Here is an 18493-nt window from a genome sequence, read left to right as displayed (position 1 = left end):
CTAGCAGCACTCTCTCTGCAACACCTCAAGAGAAACTCTTGGCTTTTGAGTATCCAGGATTCTTGAGAGCAGGAACGACAGATTACTTGCCCTGAAATTTCCAATCATTGTTTTAAAACCCTAACCTAGAGTAGAACGAGGCACTTCCAAGGATCTGTGATAGGCAAAAACATGGAGTATCTTAGGAAATGGCCACTGTGTCCTCAACTTGAGCTGAAGCAGTGGCATTTGTATCTCATCTCCAGATACCACATGACATTCAGACCAGCACCGGCACCAGAGATCCAAGTCCGTCTCAGGCAGAACCCTAGAGACAAGGAAGAAAATATTGAGAAGCGCGTGGAAACCTATTACAGGAATGTCAAGGAACTGGAGGATTTTTATGAAGATGCCATTTATGTCAATGCTGACCAAGACCCTCATGTTGTCTTTGAGTTTATAGAAAGCTGTATCATCAAGCCCCTTCCATGCAAAAAATTAAAAAGCTTATAATTAATAAGGATGATTTCTGGAACAGTTGATTTTAAACTTTTCCCTGTAATGTTTGCAGTCCGGCCACTGAAGTGGCAGGTTATCACAAGTGAAGAGGAAGTCAGCCAGCTGTGTTAAATTGAAGCTCACCAAGGCTGAGTGAAGTACAAAGAGTAAGAAATTGTGCTTTACCGGAAATTTTTTTGGCTTTTGTTTTGTGATTCAAGGTATGAAACACTGTGGCTAGGGAAGTTCCTGTGTTTACTTCAAATATCTTTTTCTGATTCTGTGATTCAGTGAATAGTAGTTTTGTCTTAGCTATGTAATACCCATGAAGCCAATTATGAGTATTAAAGTTATTAGATGTGTTTGTGTCTTAATTCACCCAGTGGTCCCCACCAAAACTACACAGGCACTACCTGTCTACCTCACTGTCGCACTCTGCTGCAAGCAAATACAAAAGCAAATAGAAAAATGAAGCTTGCAGCTTTGCAGTGCACTTTCCCCAAAGACAACTGCAGTGTTTTGAGGCCAGGGTGCAGATGTTTTTACTCCCTTGTTAACTCAAATTGCTTAAAAAGTTCTGACAAAACACTCTGCAGATGCACCAGCCGTCCCCATCACCCTGTTCTGCAGTCCAACTCTGGGGCTGGGCAGAAAGAACAACTGGAAAAAATATCAAGAGCCATAGAAAACTGGTTGCAGGTTCATCACTTTCAGAACCCAATTAAGGACATAAAGAGCTGCATGAGCAGATAGGTTACTAAATTCTGATGTCCTGAGAGAGTGAGCCTTCCAGCCTACGGCTGCCCTGACTGAGCTGTGGCTGGGCAGGTTGGTGTCCAGTTTTGTGGGTTTTTTTCCTCTGGCTGGATCTGGCTGCAGTAAATGCTCAGTTAAGTCTTTCTTAACTGGAAAATCTCTGGCTATGGAAATGTACACCCTTAGTGCTTCTAAGAAAGAGCGTGATTTGTTGTTGTGATTCAGGGAAGCACTGAGTTTGATGCCTCTATTATGTCTCCCTTTATTTCTCCCTTGTGTGTGAGCGTGAATTCCCCTTGACCAGGGGATGCGGAGGAGATACAACTTTCTCCTGGAACCCTTTGTGCCTGGGAAGATGCAGGAGGCAGGTGCCCTCTCCTTCCAGAGTGTGCAGGCCTCCAAGAGCCTTTTGGTTTTAGATGACTTCTCTGATCCTATTATTGTAAATAAGTTTGGGTCTTTGTTGCTGTCCTTGATTGTGTGTGTCTAGGTCTATCTGGAGGGCTGTAGAGACATACGTGCCAAGTTTCCTCCTTGCACCTGTAGAGTAAATTCAGGTGGGAAGACCCTGGTTATCCAGATAGCTAGGGGGATGTTGTATTATTTTGGGAGAATTTAAGGTTGGAATTTTCAATACCTTTGGAGGGTTTGGTGAATGGGAATTGGACTTTCCAGCCTTGGGGGCAGCTTTAAAAAAATCTCAGAATAAATATCTTTGAAATCCAAGAAAGCCAAATCCTCTGGCACCAGCAACACAAGCCGACTCCTCTGCACCTATTGCACTGAGAAATTCTGGCTCATAGCACCAGGCTGAGGCAGAGGCTGCTCCCGTGGCACAGGGCCCAACCACAAACCCTCGTGTAACAGTCCTACCTGTTACAAATGTGTTGTTTGGTAACCTACTTGGGCAGCTGGTTTTTATGCTATTGCTATAAAGATATGCTGTAGCATTCATGCATAATTGGGAGCCCTTCTATTAATAATACATGGGAAGCTCATCTTGCTAATATCACCTTCATCTGAGAGTTCCTACTAAATATTTTGATAGATGAAATGGATAGAGAGTGTGTTTAAATACTGTTTGTACTGCAGCTAGGGTACAAAAGGGACAGTGCATCTTTAATTAGACAGGTACATCTGCTTAATTAATTTAGCTGTAAAGCCCTTTTTCCTCTTCATTCTTTCATCTATATGCGGATGCTATATTAGTTCCGCTCTGCTGGTTCCATAGAAACTGAGAAAAAGAGCTCGTCTCATTGAGATGCGCTTGGCATGTCTGGGTACGGAGTCTCAGGTCAATGGTCAACCCCCAAGGGTTTGCAGCAGGCCTGAAGTGCAGAACGTAAGGGTTAGCAGAACATGCTAATACTCATGTAGAACTCTCCCTCAGAAACAACTAAAACAATTGACATTCATTTAATTACTGTAAACGAAACAGCCCCTGCATCACTTTGCATAGTAAAGCCTGTTAATACCAAAAAGGTTCAGTGGGTGGAAGGAGGAATTAGGCTTTTATAATTGGAATGCAACACTTGAAAACCAATTTGGTAACTACGCTTGATTTTATTAGCATCTTATTCTGGCAAAACAAATGTTGAGCAGTGAGAAAAACAAGGTAAAGAGGAGGTGGTAAGAACACAGCAGGGACGAGACGTTACTTATTGTACAGCTTGCCCAGTTCTGAAATGGACATCTTTTATCAGTCCACTTTCCAAAGACGCTTTGCAGAGCGGGCTGCTTGGAGGTTGTGCTATACCCTATATATTACACTGTTAATTACGTAGTTCAGCAACAAGATGGGTATGTCCAAGTGTTCCACAAACTTTTGTGTCCACCTGCTCCAAACAATAGATCCTTCAGTGCCCTATGGTGGAAGGATGCTTGAACACCCCCAGGCAGGAGACCCAATCCTCCAGCACCGTCTCTGCCCAGACCCCTGTAGCTCTTGAAAGATTTCCCCTGCCACCTCCTTTGGTTTCTCACCTTTCCCAGTAAGGCTTGGGTGCTGCTGCCAGCACAAAAACCTTAAATGTCGCTGGTTTTGCCACTGTCTGTTCACAAGGGGCTGTAGAAGCTGCGGGACTCTAATGAAGGAAGGGCCAGGAAGGCGTTCATACAGGTCCTTAAGGTTTGGTTTAGAGCAAAGACAGGTTTGTCAGGTCCCTGTGCCTCAGTTCTGCTTCCCAGAGGGGCAGCTGGAGCTGAGTTGATCTTAAGTAGGAGTGAACTGTGGTTCTAACTGTGGCAAACTGTAACTGCCTGTCTGTGTCACAGTTGCCAAAACTGAACCTGAAAGGTGACTCTTGACTTGTCATACATACTTCATTCATACAGAAAATTGTCTATTCCCTTCTACAAGCAGGCTCTCCTGGGTTACTCTCCTCCTTCTGCAACAAGAACTGTTTGATTCTACAGAAGAAAAGAAAAGGTGATGTCAGGCCCCTTTCATCAAAGAAAGTTGGTTCTTTAGCAGAATTGTTTTCTGGAGCTGGATTGCTGCCACGCAGCAGTTCGGGAGGCCAGGGAAAAGAGGGGTTGAACCTATGCTGGTGAGGAGAAGGGAATGGTTGTGTGGCTGAAGGGCAGTATCGGACCCCAGGTCCTCTCTCAGGCTTTACCACCAGTGTCCTGTGACAGTGGCCACCATGAGATTTTTATTATTAAGGTTTTGTTTTTTCTTTTTTTTTTTTTTTTTTAAGTGTGAAGTCTTATGCTGAAGGACTGAGTGCTTAACTAACTACACTGCTGTTTCTTGCCAGTCCCGGCTCTTGGCACCCCATGTCCCTCAAAATACAGACATTACAAACAAGTACTTTATTTATTTATTTAGAATAAAAAAGGAGCAGGATTACAATGCTACTGTCGCAGTATACAAAACATTCATCCAGGTTTGCTTCACGTTTACAAAATGTGCCATATACACAGCATCAATATTCACAGCAACTTTGTCAGACCCTCCCATGAACGAAGTCTCAAAGGAAAAATCTGGAAACTAAAGATTAAAACTCAACTTTGCTTTTCATTCAGCCTGATGACCACGTGGTCAGCCAGCTACAACACTCGCACCCCAGAACGGAATTAAAGTAGCATGAAGATATCAACTACATTAGCGGAGCAATTAAATTAAACTCTCCTCTGAACAGTTCCATTTGGATGGCTCTTGGGTTTTCCCTTTTCAGGGCTGGCCTCCCAGTTTCATGTTAAAGAATGCTGCAGGGCTGGCACAGCCCCGTAACTCCTGCTGTAGGCTCTCAGCAGTGCGCGAGTCCTCCTGTGATGAACGTGCTCCAAACATTCACATTTTGGTTTGATTCAGCTGTAGCCTAGGACAGTACAGGGAATTACTCTGCTTTCTGCCCCAAACTGTAGTGTAGTTAATGCTAGCAAGTGCCCCATGCGACAGCTGCATTGCAACAATGAAAACAATCATCCACAGGCAGCTGTGACACTCCTGAGGTCACTACCCAGATCATGACCAAGCAGCAGAAGTTCCAGGTCTTTCAAGTGAAGAGTGCTAAAACTGAGTTAGCATGAAAAAATAGTGACAGAATAAGAATATTTCAGCTGACACTGAGGGTCTGGGAACATCTCCAGTGTAAATATGAGTTAGAAACGAGTACAGCCAAAGATTAGCACAGACAGAAATCTGAGTATGTATACACGGCCCTCCTCCGTTAGAGGTGAAAACTAAAGCTCTGTGGGCATTGCTGTACACACATACTAACCTCTAAAAGTTGTGAAAACCTATCCTGGATTGAGACTTCGAAGAGAAGGCTCGACTCTGTCTTGTTAAGATTCCTGCACCTTCGACAGCTAGGACAGGACTGCAGATGAATAGAGCCAAGCTCAAGTTGTCCTTGTTTACCCACATGGAGGGGAAAAAAGCAGCTTTCAACCTGGTATTCACCAGTGGAGCTGTAAACTAGCAGGCATCTCCACGCAGACATTTGTACTGGTTCTGGTTAAAGAATAAACCCTACATGCTTCAATGCAAGTCTGGAGTATAACCAGCATAATTTGTGCGTTTACAGGCCTGATGATACAGAAAGCTTCAAAAGGGAATACAAAAGGAGGATGAGGACAGACGTAGGATTGGTAACTACTCTGACCATTTCACCTTTATGCACTGAGAACTCATAAACACCTTCTTCCAGATAATTTAGATGCTTATAAATCTGACTTTTGCCATGACTACCAACACTTTGAGGCTAAGACTGCTGTTACCCTTACTTCCAGCTGCAAAAATAGGAACTAGTGCTCTGTGACAAATTTTGAAGTTTATTATATTGTTAAGTATTGGACTGCTACTAACTACACACAAGGTGACTGCCAGAAAGAATTCAAAACCCAGCATGTATTAGGTTGTAAAATGCCAGCAAGCACTTCAGCATGACTGACAGTAGGAAGCAGGCACATGGTGGCCTCTCACTGACATACCTACAGCTCCACTCAGCAGAAAGACAGACAAGAGAGAATGAAGAGGTACCTTCCTCTTCCCGCAGCCACTGTCCTGAAGATAATCTACTGGTAGGCACATCTAACTGGCCTTGCACATCTGTCTCACACACAAAGTTTAGATGTTGGCAAAAGAGCAACGGCTTCAGTGATTATCCCCGACCTGCTCCATGGTGAGGGCTCTGAGGAGCAGGGTTAGGTTCTCTTCCTCGTTCTCTCTCTGAGGCCGTACCTGTAAGCGGCAACTGAGAGTCCAGCAGCTGTGCCTGCAAGGCTGCCCGCTGCTTCACAAACTGCGTGGGTCATAAAGGGCGGGCTCTGTATTTGAGAAATTAAACTTGTACAAACAAGTCTCCTGTAAATGTTAGTTTAGGGCATAACAGCACAAGTGTGATTTGTTAGCTTTTAACTAGGACTATAAATGTTTGTGTTCAGTTCTTTTATGTCAAGAAACCCTTAATAAGGATAGAGTAAACGGTGTTATGCTGCGCATAATCACTGATGATACATTAGCTAGTGGAAAACCTGGTAAGTTTAAGAAAATCAGGGAAATATTTATTGCCTCTATGTATGCATTGGCAACCATAATATTTCCTCTCTAGAAATATACAATAGGATTAATAGAATGGGGGATCATACAAAAGGAAAGGATGATTGAATGATTAAGTCCCCAACCCATAGCTGAATTAAGGTAAAAGGCAGCAATGAGTTCCACTGTCACCAATTCCAGAGCAGGAGGTGTAGTTTGCAGACCCAAGACAGAATACTCATGAGCCCAAACTTTCACCTTAGTTCAGACAATGGCATCTAGCACCAAGGCACTAAGAAGCTGTACAGGCCAGAGCTGTTCTGCTTATCCATCAAACCTGATTAGCCTGGATTTCTTCATCCCAGTGGAGGAGGGATTAACTCTTGTTATCAGCGCGAGTAGCAAATCTTAAATGCTATCAGAAGCTACTTATCAAGGACAATGACGCCTTAGCTTCAGACACAGAACACAGCATCTCTGGCTATTAATTCTCAGATGCAAGAGCAAGTATCACAATCCTTTTTTTTAAAAAAAAAAAAAAAAAAAAGCAGCAGCGTATCAAGAACCACTTAGTCTCTCTGCTGGAGCGTTATTCTTCTTCTGGAGATGAGGCACCATGAGCAGCCACAGTGTTTACTACTAAATGGTGAAGCAGTTGAGAGAGCTTTCAACTATTCATTTGCTCTAAGGTTTGCAAGGTATCTAAAACAAAAACTTAGTGAGATAATCTGTTTGATTTTGTGGGACTTATTCTTTGAATACTTCATTTGGTGTTTCAAAACAGACTGGGCCTTAATATCGGATAGCTCCACTATGTATTAGTTTGAGAAGGCAGCTCTTGTTAATGGCAAAATAGCACAAGGATCTGGCAGCAGGTGCTCATACCTTCCTCACCCACTCACCTTCCCCGTGTGGGATGAAAGCAAGGGTTTTCATTAGGACAAGGTAAAGGATAATGCATCAAGGTGCTGCTGCAGCCCTGCAGGTTGTTAGAGTACTCCAACAGGAATGGGACTAACCTCCACATTCCCAGAACTGCAAGTCATGAGTCCAAGACAGATAAAAGGTTTCCTGAAGGAAGTCTCCGCTGCTAGCTGGGCAGAAAAATCCAGTAAGATCAGCATCAGAGGTTAAATGTTACTGGTCTGAGGCGTGCTATACTATTCAAGCCTACACTAGTTAAAAATACACTTTAGGGACCAGTGATGGTTTAAAAAAAAAAAAAAATTACAATACCTCTTTACCTGTTGTGAATGGGTCAGGGTGAGAAGTGAAAGCTTTGTGCTAAAGGATCTCCACTGGCATGCAGACAAAGCCGACATCATTGGCTTTAAAATTCCATTCTCCCAGCAGTCATAAATCAGGTTAAATAAACTGGCAATGGTATACTGAGTGTCTACTGCCTTGAAAGACAAGGAAAATAAACATTAATGCTGCAACATTAATGCTAGGTGTACTAGAGCTTCTACATGTCTAAAGCATTAAAACTCAATCCAGGGAAATTCAAGATAACTGCTAGAAATAATCACCAGGAATTAATCTAATGATACCAAGCTGAACCTTTTGGTCAGTCAGACTTAAACATTTCAGTGGATCAGAATATTATTATGGTTTCTAAGCCAATATCAAAGAAATGCTGACTTTTTTTTTAAAGCATTTACACATGGTTCTGGAGAGCTCTCTCACCTTTTTCCATAGTCAGATGAACTTCTGAATCGAACACTTCCTCGCTGATGAACTGGTCAGGACTGCCTTGGACAAGGACTTGCAGCTTCCACTTAAAATGTTTTCCCTACCCCCATGAACAAACCTGTTCAGCTCATACTGGAAATTGATGTTCTGTTCCCCGCAAACCCCATCAGCACTGGGAAGAAGACAAATGCTGCCCCAGGTACAGTACCTGGCCCCAAACTACGCACACGCTGGGTATCAAGGTTACTCTTTGTTTTACTAGGTGATAACACGATCTACATTTTCTTTCTTTGCAGACACACTGAAGTAATTTCAATTTTCAATGCACAGCAATAAAAAACTAAACATTTCTTTAATGTTATGGTATCACTTCCAAGGATATTTACAAACAAGGCTAATTATTTTACAGATGAATGTGCTTCCGCTGTTCTAGGCTACTATATTAATATTATTTTCAGTCGAAGCACTATCACGCTTAATGCATGAAACACTGAATAGTAAGGACAGCTGACTTGTTTTAACGTTAGCTGAAAAAAATTTGCTCCTACTAAAGGTGAAGGAACATTAAGAAAATATGCATAGTCATTGAATCAAGGAAACTTAAGCACCAATCCACACATGCATTGTTGGAGACTGATACTGCCAGGACGATTCCTTGATTTCTCAAACAGCTGTAGAGCACTCCATACACAATTAGAAGTGTCATGATCACAAACAGGGCAACTTATCCGAGTGTCCAGATTGGTACTCTGAAGAATGTAAATACATAAACTTTGGATTATTTGACAACATGGATTTAAGTTAACAAGACAAACTGTACCAGATAACCACACACATTTTGGAGGTATTATTCCTCTAACACTGCATAGGAAGTTCAAAAGGATTCTCCTGCTCCCCATAGGAACTAGATGCCAAAGAGAGAAAGATGGTTTTATTATGATAGGACAGTTAGAAGGCAGAATAAATTTCTGGGCTTAGCCATGCTACATCATTGGCGTATTTATGAATCTCTTGATGAGAATGTCAAAGTTATATATGAATAGCTTCACCAGACTCCATGACCACTGGTGGAAACTCTACCTATAACATATTAGCCATGGTGGAGTTTTGGTTTGGGTTTTTTTTCTTTACTGCATTATTATGAAGAGAGAAACTGTCAGCTGGGAGTGATTACTTGTGTGTCAAACTTCTGTAAAACTCAGCTACTGTATGAGGGAAACTCTCAATTCAACTGAAAATAAGGTAAATCAGTAATGTTTTTGTTAACCGAGTTACACTGGAAAAGATGATTCCTGGTGGTAAAGTGAAACAAAAGGCATATACATTGGCAAAAGCTAGGAAGTAGTTAGAACTTAGGTCAGAAAAAGAAAGTGGGGCATGAGACTTAAAAGCACTGGAAATTAGGTTAGTGTTTAATCTAATTGCTATTAGTTTAATAATTATTACATTTAAAAGTTATTCTTACTGATCTGTTATTTGACCCAGGCAGCCAATATTACCCTTCTGACTGCAATATTGTTACAACAGTTAAGAGGCAGTTATTCTTCTAGACTTCAAGTGAAACTAATATAATGGCCAATTTCTTTCATATGGCTGTAACTGGCACATGCTTCACTCTGTGAGAAATTAGAACCACAAATTATTTTGATAGTTTAATATTCTGCAGCGAGTGCCAGTGCTTGTTAAAAAGCAAACGAGAGCACTACAGGCTGAAGCCTTCTCTACCCACCAAGACCATTCAAGAGGCAGCTCCACTGTTCCCGTCCCAGCTTTGGGGAAATCACACACTTGTCAGGCACGAAGGACAGTTCACACTGCGTGCTTAAGACTTCAGTTCCTTTCCAGTAAGAGGAAGCCTGTCCAGCTGCTGATGCTTCAATGGGGTGCATTTCCAAACCGCCTTATAAACTCATTCTTCCAGATGTACTCCTGTTTCTGGAGCATGGAACGGGCTCTGGATTTAAGGGGTTTCTACAGCCTCCGATGTTCTATTTACAGGGCTGTGGACAACGTCTTCCCCCTCTAGTAAAGTCTGTATTCTTATGTTCTATATCCTTCGAGACTGAAGGGAGCTTATGCCACAGAGAAAATACTTTCAATCTTTACATAGCTTTTCTCTAGAACACAGGAGAATCACAGAACGTGCAAGGTCCTTGCAATAACCTCTTGATCCATTCAGGATCTGCAAATAAGAAAACAAGATCTTTAAAGCTGGAGGTAGAGATCAACACAGGAATGACACTTGAGAGGGACAAACTAAATGGTAATCCCGAAACAGTTTGTATATATTCACCATGCAGGATTAACTGAAAAGTTCAGAGGAATCCAACTCTACTTCTGTCTTGAAATTTCAAGTAATGCCAGTTTAAATCCCACTTCAGTAGGGGACAAAATGAAGGTGAAACAGCCCACAGTACATCATTACGTACTCATCTAAATAGCTATATAGGAAAAAAATTTAAAGGATCACCATGCCAAAAATGTAGTGCTCTTATTTTCTGAACTGAAATTAGATCCTTTACAAAATGCAGTCCTTGGTTCCTGTTTCTTTGTCCCTCTCCAATATAAGGAAATTAAGTTTACAGCCTCTCTCTACAGAGGTTTAAATTCTGTAGTTGATCCTTAGTGCTGTCTGAAATACCCATATATTACAGGGAGAGGAAAAGTATCACCTACACTTTGAGACAAACTGTTTGAGTACTCCATGATTTTTTTTAAGTGTACCAGTTGGGAAGAAAACAATTTTCTCGCACAAGGTTGTCCCTCCTCAAACTCTGAAAACACAAAGGCAAAAGGTTACCTGGCCCCCACGGCCTGCCATTACTGTCTCTGAATGATGTACTTATGGTAGGTTTGGGACCTAAGCCAGCAAGGTGCCAACTATTTCTTAACCTGTGTTGGATCAATACAGCTTGCACTGAAACAGACTTTCAAAGACCCTCAGCTCTTGCTGAACTGGATGCTAATATATTCCCCTTGAATATAAAGTAACTGTTGTAGCACTCCAGCACAGATTACGTGTCTACCCAGCTCTCATTAAAATGTAGTATTTATAAATTAATTTCTGCAGTCGCTACTTTGTAATTAACGTATGCCACTAATGCATGGACAACAACAGCACACTGAAATGCAGAGTACTAGTACTTCACATGGTAACTGCCTAAAAGAGAAGTCAGTGAAACTAATTCAAATCATTTTGCAGATAAAACTTAAGAATACATAATCCTGCCCCTTTAGGCTACAGGAACAGTTTACCTTCTGGGGTTGGATGCCGTGCAATGCTGTCGTGAAGCAAACACCTCCTGTATACCAAACTCTGACAGGATTGGTAGGTTAGAAAGCACCTGTGAAAGAACAAGTAATTTTATCAAGAGGCTTGGGGTTTTATTGTTTTGTTTTGTGACCTGTTCCTATGCCCTGACTGGAGGCTGAGTTCTGTTCCCAATAGACCTTGCTTTCTGAGAGTAAGGGCAGTAATGAGCCACATGAAACACAAAAATTAATAATTGATTAATCCAGGTAAATGAAATTTCACAAGTGTACCCAATTACATATGATCACAAAAATGAAAAAGGCCAAAAATCAATATACCATTGAGAAAAATTTCATCATTGGCCAAAAAATTTTAGTATAGAGTAGAAGAGGTGAAAAGCTTGAGGGTTACTGCACAGGGGAAGAACCACGGTGTCTGTAAGGCAATGACTATTTAGCCAACCTAGCACATACACAATATCCGTTAGGCAAAGGTTTTTCTTTGCGACAGACTACTGACTTGCCAAGTCTCCAGGGACAATCACCACATACCCCATACATCGATGTTGGAAAATTTCCTTTCCTACATGTTCCAGAACTTGTCTGACTTCTCAGTGTAGCTGTTTCCCATCATTTTTTGTTAAATTACTTTGTTTTCAAATGCTGAAGTAGCTAGAACAAACCCTCCTTCATGTGCTGTTCCAAAGGATGACTCGCGCTTGATTTTCCCTCGCCTACTTTCTCCCTGCCCCCATCCTGCCCCTGCTTGAAGAAAAAAGTTAAGACGATCAAAAGCATTTTATTTTAAAAACAGTGTACTGACAAGAGAAGCAAATCCAATCTACAATGCCCTCTCTCTCTCTCTCATGGAAGAGGACAGATAACAGCCAGCAAAAATGGCAATTAACTGCAGCATGGATAACATGCTTCATGACTTTTTACTCCAACACTATGAAGTGTTTTAGGTTAGCTATTTAAGTATGTTTAAATTATCCAGAGGAGGGCAAAAACTCTTTTAAGAACGAATTACCTGAGCCAAATATGTCCATTGGAGCAGACTGCCTGTTTGCGATCAGTGAATGGCAGGATCTCTTTACACAAGCTGCAGTGCTCTGGAAAAGTCTGTTTGTTCATTTTCTTTAAGATATGCCCAATCAGCACCTGGGAATACACAGCAGTCAGCATTGTTTACAGCAAGACAGCTGCCTACTGAAAGGCGGAAATGTCTCTCAGGATATTGTGATTTCAGAATATGATACAGGATGCAAAGATCTGTGCTCTTCACTGAATTAAAAAAAAAATAAAAGCATAAGCAATACAATACATTGATAAGTATTAATCTATTCTCATTTTATTGTCACCTCCTAAAGATTTCTGCAAAGGAATACAGAACTTAAGAGCAATAGTGTTATGTTGAGCTACTTGCAAATTTTAGAAGTACTGAAGAAATTGCTATCATACCACTTTAGAGGATGCCACTGAGCATTATAGCAGTGCTTTCACATTCTCATGCCTATCACAATGGATGTACTAAAAAAAAAAAAAGTCCTGTTCAGAAATTACCTGGATGCAGGCCTTCAGCAGTCATCTTAGAGTATACATAATGTTTATAGTACAACATTTATGTGATCAGATTTGTCTTTGACATTTCAATAGATATAAATCACATCCCAAGGACCTTTAAAATGTGAAAGCAAACTGAATAGATAAAATAGAATTTGGAAGTCAGCTATTAATCACTATAAAAAGAAGAATCTTGTTTACAAGATGAGAAAAGCAACTTCTCAAACCTCTAATTCATAGTAATTGAATGCTAGAAAAACACAGCAGTCCTGCCCGAATACTTTCCTAGTGAATTACTGATGGCCACACTGTGTGGCCTGCTTGATTCTAAGTCCAGCAGGGAGAACACCACACTACATCAGTAATGGAAATGTACTTCTTTCCTCTGTCTTTCTGGATGCAATGTAAAGGTTGTTTTTTAGAGTTCAAGTGATTTAAGGACTTTGGTACTGAAAAGAACTGTTCTCTGCTCAAAGAGGTAGAGACATCTGAGATATTCTTGTCATCAAGTCTTAAGAGCCAGGAGGCTGATGGCAGAGTGTTCCCACTGAAGCTTCCTTTGTCTGATGTCTATATTCAGAAAACTTCATTGCCTAGTGCAAGGTTCACTGATCACTTATTTCCTGCCACAAATGCTTATTCTACACATTGCAATAGCCAGGATACTGTCCTTGCAGTTATGCTTTTATTTTGGTAGGGAGTATTGCAAGTTTCGGAAGAGTTCCTACCATGGCCAAGCATTCCGTTATGCTTATTTATTGTAGTTCAATAAATGCAAGCGTGCCTGAAGATTCAGGCCATGTACGTTATAACAAAGACATTCAGTCAGCTTGGTTAACTGAAAGTCCTGCATAAAGTTCTGAATCACTGGATTTAACTCGTAAAACACAATCACTTTCTGAACCTCTGCAATTGATCTTTCCACTGAAGGCTCATGGAGCAATGACAAGACCTGACATACCACCTGAACAGTCACAGTACTTCCAATCATACTTTAAGAAGTGATACTGCAACCCTTAAAGTTACAAATGCAGATGTAACTGACTAGAGCAAATACCTCCTAAGATTAGTTTTGTAGAGATGATAGATTAAATAAGTTTAGCCATGAAAATAAAACACCTCTCTCAATCGGTACCTGTTTTAAACCCACCAACAGCAGCAGAATAACCATGGTCCTCTCCCTTGTTCTGCAAAGACTCAGGCACGCTTATTCTTTATTGTACCTGATCCAGATTTCATCATCTGTATTTACATTCCCTCCTACTCCATAATTTCAAGGAAGGACAACTTAAGCTGTGTGCTCTGTAGAAGCTGACTAGCAAGGATGACATGATTACAGCTCTCTTCCCCACCCCAAAGTTGTATTTTCATTTAAGGATCTGGAGGGGGGAGAAAGAAGTAACTTGTAACACTGAATCCCCAGAGCATAGGAGGTGCACTTACTCGTGCTGTTCTGTCATCATAGCCATCATCGGACATTAAGAAGTCACAGACTCCTCTGGTGGGAATACTGGTGTTCTCTGTAATCCATGTGTGTAGATAAACTTCTCCCAACACCCGTTTCATGTGTTCTCGTGTCAAGTGCATTTCTACTGCCTCAATTTGTGCCTGTATTTCAAGAAGCTTTTCCTCCATTGGCTCGCGGCCTCCTATGTCACTTGACTGAGGAAGAGAATCATCTGCAGTGTCATCTATGTCCATACCTTTGCCTGTGTCACATAGGCTCTGCTTGCTGGCTTGTTTAGAAGTCCCTTCCTCTTGATCATCCTCAGTGCTGCCCATCCCAGGGGAATCTGATATCAAGATTTTTGCATCCTCATGTGAAGGTCTCCACATGACCTCCGAGGGAGCTTTCTGCATTGACTGGTACAAAATCCTCAGGAGAAATAGCTTAAACCGCCAGAAGTAAGTAGAACCACAACTCTCAATCTTTTTATCCAGTGCTTCCTGTAAGAACTGAGGAATATGCTTATCCTTCAAAATTTTCCAGCGTACAAGATCTGTCAAGTCCACTTGCCGGAAAAGGTTCTGAACAGAAGATTCCAAGAGCTGCGCAGCTGCCTCCTCAAAAGTCTTAAGGGTTACAAACTGAACTTGGTAGTTTTTGTTGACTGGGTGCAGACCGTTCGTCATGCCCTCTGTCGTAATAACTGCTAAGTATGCACCGCATGGGCTAACAGCTATTCCGTGAGTCCTGACAGAGCCAAACACTTCTGAGAGCTTAATCAGCTGGTGCTCAAACTTTAAAGCAACATCTGTGAATATAGGAATCAGCTGCCTTACCTTTCCGTCACTGGAGCACGTATACACCGTGCCGTTCTGTTTGTCTGCCGTCATAGATACAATTGGCAAAGAATGAAGCCCCGTCACGTGGGAATTATGGACATTCAGACCTGCTTTGGATATCAAGAGCAGACACCAAAACACATAAGCTCCTCTTGCAGCCACCACTAAGCTACAACTACATTTCTGGTAGGGGTGGTAAAGAGGAATACATTTGATACTATGCACTGGTAACTGGTCCATTTCTTGCCATAAGACTACGGGTTGTCTGAGCGTAAAGTAGCCTTTGACTGCTTTCAGATTGACAGGAAGGATCTTAACTGGTCCAAAAGCACTCCCTACAATAAGCCCACTCATCTTTCGGTTGTTATGTTCATATTCCCACCAAGATAGCACACTTGGGGAATTTATTCCAGACTCTATGGTATTGCAAGAAGTAATGGATTCCTTACCCAGAAATGGAAGCTGAAATTGCCAAACTGCAATGTTACCATTTTCAAAGAGTACTGCTAAGAGCACACTACCAACATCCCGGCATTCGTTGTTGTGTTTAACCTGCTGAGTGGTGCAGATGCCCGACCACTCCATCCGCACTGGAGTCTGCATGCTGTGCCGTCGCTGAAATTCAGAGAAGTCTCCTAGTTCTCCCCTGGGAGTGTCAGCCTTAGAAAGTTTGTAACTGGCTTCATACAAACGCTCCCCATAGATTTGTGTCAGGTCCACCAGCTGCACCCACTGCAGTCTGTTGAGGTTTGTGTGGATGGTCAATCGATTGTCCATGGTTAAAGCTGCAAGCAGGCACCTTCCATTTGCGTCGCAGCCGAGCGGTGACCAGCTGGAATACTTGAATCCTCGCATAGGCGGCAATGACTTCCCCTCAGGATTGAACACTCGGTCTAGCATAAAAGTTTGACTAACCGTTGGATCCACTGAACTTGCGAACTTTTCCTTACATTCTGCTACCTCCTTTTTTGGACCAACCTAAAAAACAACAAAAAGAACTTTTAAAACAGTTGTAGAACTTTTTTTTAGGAAGACTTTCCTGGAATTAATTCCCACTTGAAATAGAGCATCCCCTATCGCAACCCATACTACACTGTTCCAATGGTTCATTAACGTCACTCTTAAAGACTTAAGCTTCGTTGTTGGCCTGGTATAGTTTTGACTCAGCTATTGAATCTTTGTCTGCTGTATCAAAGAGCCTGTTTTCATACTTCTGTTCTCAAGTGTGTGCTTAAAGGCACTTGGCGTAACATTCAAATTGTGAAGCACTCAATATTTCAATTCAAGCTATTCCATATTCTCAGCATCGTTTTGGAAAAAAAACTCAGATCCACAACAACAGAATTATTACTTAGTAGGATATTCACCCAGACTTGCCACCCCTCTGTGCTAAGGAGCGTTAAGAAGTCAGGTGCCCCTCTGAAGCCCAAACCAGTCCCTGCTGCAGAACTCTTCCAGCTTGGGTAGCGAACCAAGGAAGAGTTCTACTTAAAATTTCGCTGACGCAATTGTCATCAAAGTAGCGGAGCTCAAGCGCTTCTTGGAAAAACCGCTGAGCTTAGGAATCCCTGAAACCCACTTGGCGCTGGATCGTATTTCACCCGGACATCACCGGCCTACGTCTCTTCCCCCCCCCCCCCCAACGCTTTTTAAAATACACCAACGCAGGAAACAACACCGCGTGCGCTGCAGCAAACCGCCCGCGGGGGCAGGACCAGCCCGGGGCGGCGGGGAGGGGGAAGGCGACCCCGGGGGGCTCCCCCGCCGCCCGGGGGTGGAGGGGAGGGGGGACACACAGGGACACGCAGCGTGGCAGCCCCGGGCCCGGCGGAGGCGGGGGGGGGGGGGGGGGGGGGGAAGCGGCCGGTGCCCGCCGCCGCGGCCGGCTCACCTTGAGGAGACAGGCGGCGGAGGGCGCGGGCACGGCGGTGCGGTGGATGACCATCTCCTGCCCCCCGCTGTGGACGTCGCTGAGCTGCTCCAGGACGGCGATGCTGCGGGCCGTGCTCACCGACACCCGGTGATCCTCCGACCAGGCCAACGGCTCCAACCCGCTAACGCCGTGCTGCAACCGTACCGCCGGTTCCCGCCGCACCGCCGTCAACCGGAACCCGGCGCTCGGCGCCGCCGCCGCCGCCTCCTCGACCAGCGAGTCGAGCCCCAGCGGCGGCTCCTCCTCCCCCGCCGACAGCGAGGGGCTGCCCCCGCGCGCCGCCGCCGCCGCCATCTTACCGCCGCCTCACGGGGGGCCGCTCGGGCCGCGGACGCGCATGCGCCGCCGACGACGACGAAGCCCCCGGCCGCCCCCGGCTGGGGCTGCCCCGCCGCCGCCTGAGCCGCCCCGCGGGCGGGAGAAAGAGAGAGACCGACCGACAGACAGACAGACAGACGGACCGGGCCGCGGCCCGTCCCGCTGAGCCCCTGCAGCGGGGCAGTCTAGCGGCCGGGGGCCCCGGGCGAGCGGCCCCGTTCCCGTGAGGGCTTCCCCCCCCCCCCCGCCACCACCACCCCGCGTCCGCCTCCGCCCTCACGGGCTGGGCCCGGCCCGAGGGGCGGCCGCGGGGCCCTGCGGGAGGCGAGCGGGACATGGCGGCGGGCGGGACGCTGCTTCTCAACCTCAGCTCGGCGCCGCGGGGCTCCAGCCGGGTAGGTGCGACGGGGGGGGAAGGCCGGGGGCCCGGCCCGAGCCGGTCCTCGGGGCCGTCGCTCTGCCGGGACCCGGGGTGCTGCTGCGGGCCGAAGGCCGCGGGTCTCGCCCTGACTGGAGCTGGCGGGGGGGGGCAGCGGCTGGGGTCTGGCCCGGGGGAACCGTGGTCGGCGGGGGAGGGGGGGGGGGGGGCAGCGTCCGAAAAGTTCTTCAATCGGCCCTTTGGCTGGTACCTGCAGAGGGACCCGGTGGCTCGGCGGGGAGACGGGCCCGGCCCCCTTGGGTGGTGGTTGTGGAGGGGGAAGACTCGGCGGGTGGGGGGGGAACGGCAGGTACGAGCTTCTGGAATCCCTCTAAGTGGGCTGCTGTGGGACTGCTCTGCGCTTTCCTGGTGGTGTCGGCGGCTTTTGACTCGCTGGGGGCTGAAGGTGCGGGTAATGCTCTTACAGGCCTCTGCCTCGTTTAGAGATGCTCTGCACTGCTGCCAGGGAGGGGAAATCTTCTTCTATTTGAGAGCAAGCTTCTAATTGTGGGAATGCTCTGAGCTGCAGGAATAGGTGCTTTATTCTCATGAGTTTGAGGAGAGGAGAACAAGAATGGGTTAAGCAGACGTTTTCCATTTTGAAGTTATTGTTACAGCGATTCTGGGTTGTTTCAATTATTAGTCCTGATTTTTAAATCGTTCTTAGAACGCTATGCAAAAGTACGTGAGCGTTAAGTGTTTGTTAGGGTTTATCCTGACTATATTAGGTACTTTGAGGTGTGGCACCACCACCATCATCTTTCTGGTAGTGAATGTTGGTGGAAGGAGGTTGGTTTTTGGTTCGTTGCCAAAG

General features: G+C 44.6%; 3 protein-coding genes across 20 annotated transcripts in view; 2 read left to right on the top strand and 1 right to left on the bottom strand.

Moving 5' to 3' along the window:
- Positions 1-839, top strand: part of AK8 (adenylate kinase 8) — a 73864-nt gene extending 73025 nt beyond the window's left edge. For both annotated transcript variants that reach the window (XM_069770808.1, XM_069770809.1), the window contains one exon: positions 246-839. In XM_069770808.1, the coding sequence (XP_069626909.1) occupies positions 246-492 (247 nt within the window). In that variant the 3' untranslated portion in view covers positions 493-839. The remainder of the gene's footprint in view (positions 1-245) is intronic.
- A 3204-nt stretch (positions 840-4043) lies between these two features.
- On the bottom strand, positions 4044-17285 carry GTF3C4 (general transcription factor IIIC subunit 4). 14 transcript variants are annotated; one of them, XM_069770803.1, is made up of 7 exons: positions 16902-17283; positions 15460-15988; positions 14168-15120; positions 12192-12322; positions 11165-11253; positions 7462-10091; positions 4044-7311 (listed from the first exon to the last, which is right to left on the bottom strand). In XM_069770803.1, the coding sequence occupies exons 1-6, from the start codon at positions 17235-17237 to the stop codon at positions 10027-10029; spliced, it is 2103 nt and encodes a 700-aa protein (XP_069626904.1). In that variant the 5' UTR covers positions 17238-17283; the 3' UTR covers positions 4044-7311; positions 7462-10026. The 14 variants fall into 14 exon arrangements, with proteins under 14 accessions (XP_069626904.1, XP_069626899.1, XP_069626895.1 ...); XM_069770798.1 differs by having other exon boundaries at positions 4044-4556; positions 7237-7311; positions 7454-10091; positions 14168-15988; positions 16902-17282; XM_069770794.1 differs by having other exon boundaries at positions 4044-4556; positions 7120-7311; positions 14168-15988; positions 16902-17282.
- A 3-nt stretch (positions 17286-17288) lies between these two features.
- DDX31 (DEAD-box helicase 31) overlaps positions 17289-18493 on the top strand; it is a 51213-nt gene continuing 50008 nt past the window's right edge. For 2 of the 4 annotated variants that reach the window (XM_069770805.1, XM_069770804.1), the window contains exon 1: positions 17301-17656. In XM_069770805.1, coding sequence (XP_069626906.1) covers positions 17597-17656 — 60 coding nt within the window. In that variant the 5' untranslated portion in view covers positions 17301-17596. Of the gene's footprint in view, positions 17657-18493 lie in introns of all 4 variants that reach the window. The other 2 variants (XM_069770807.1, XM_069770806.1) reach the window with 2 other exon arrangements.

The sequence above is a fragment of the Haliaeetus albicilla genome, chromosome 26, assembly GCF_947461875.1.
Source record: "Haliaeetus albicilla chromosome 26, bHalAlb1.1, whole genome shotgun sequence".
Taxonomy (NCBI): Eukaryota; Metazoa; Chordata; class Aves; order Accipitriformes; family Accipitridae; genus Haliaeetus; species Haliaeetus albicilla.
The sequence above is the reverse complement of the archived record's forward strand: the minus strand, read 5'-3'. Positions and strand labels throughout refer to the sequence as shown.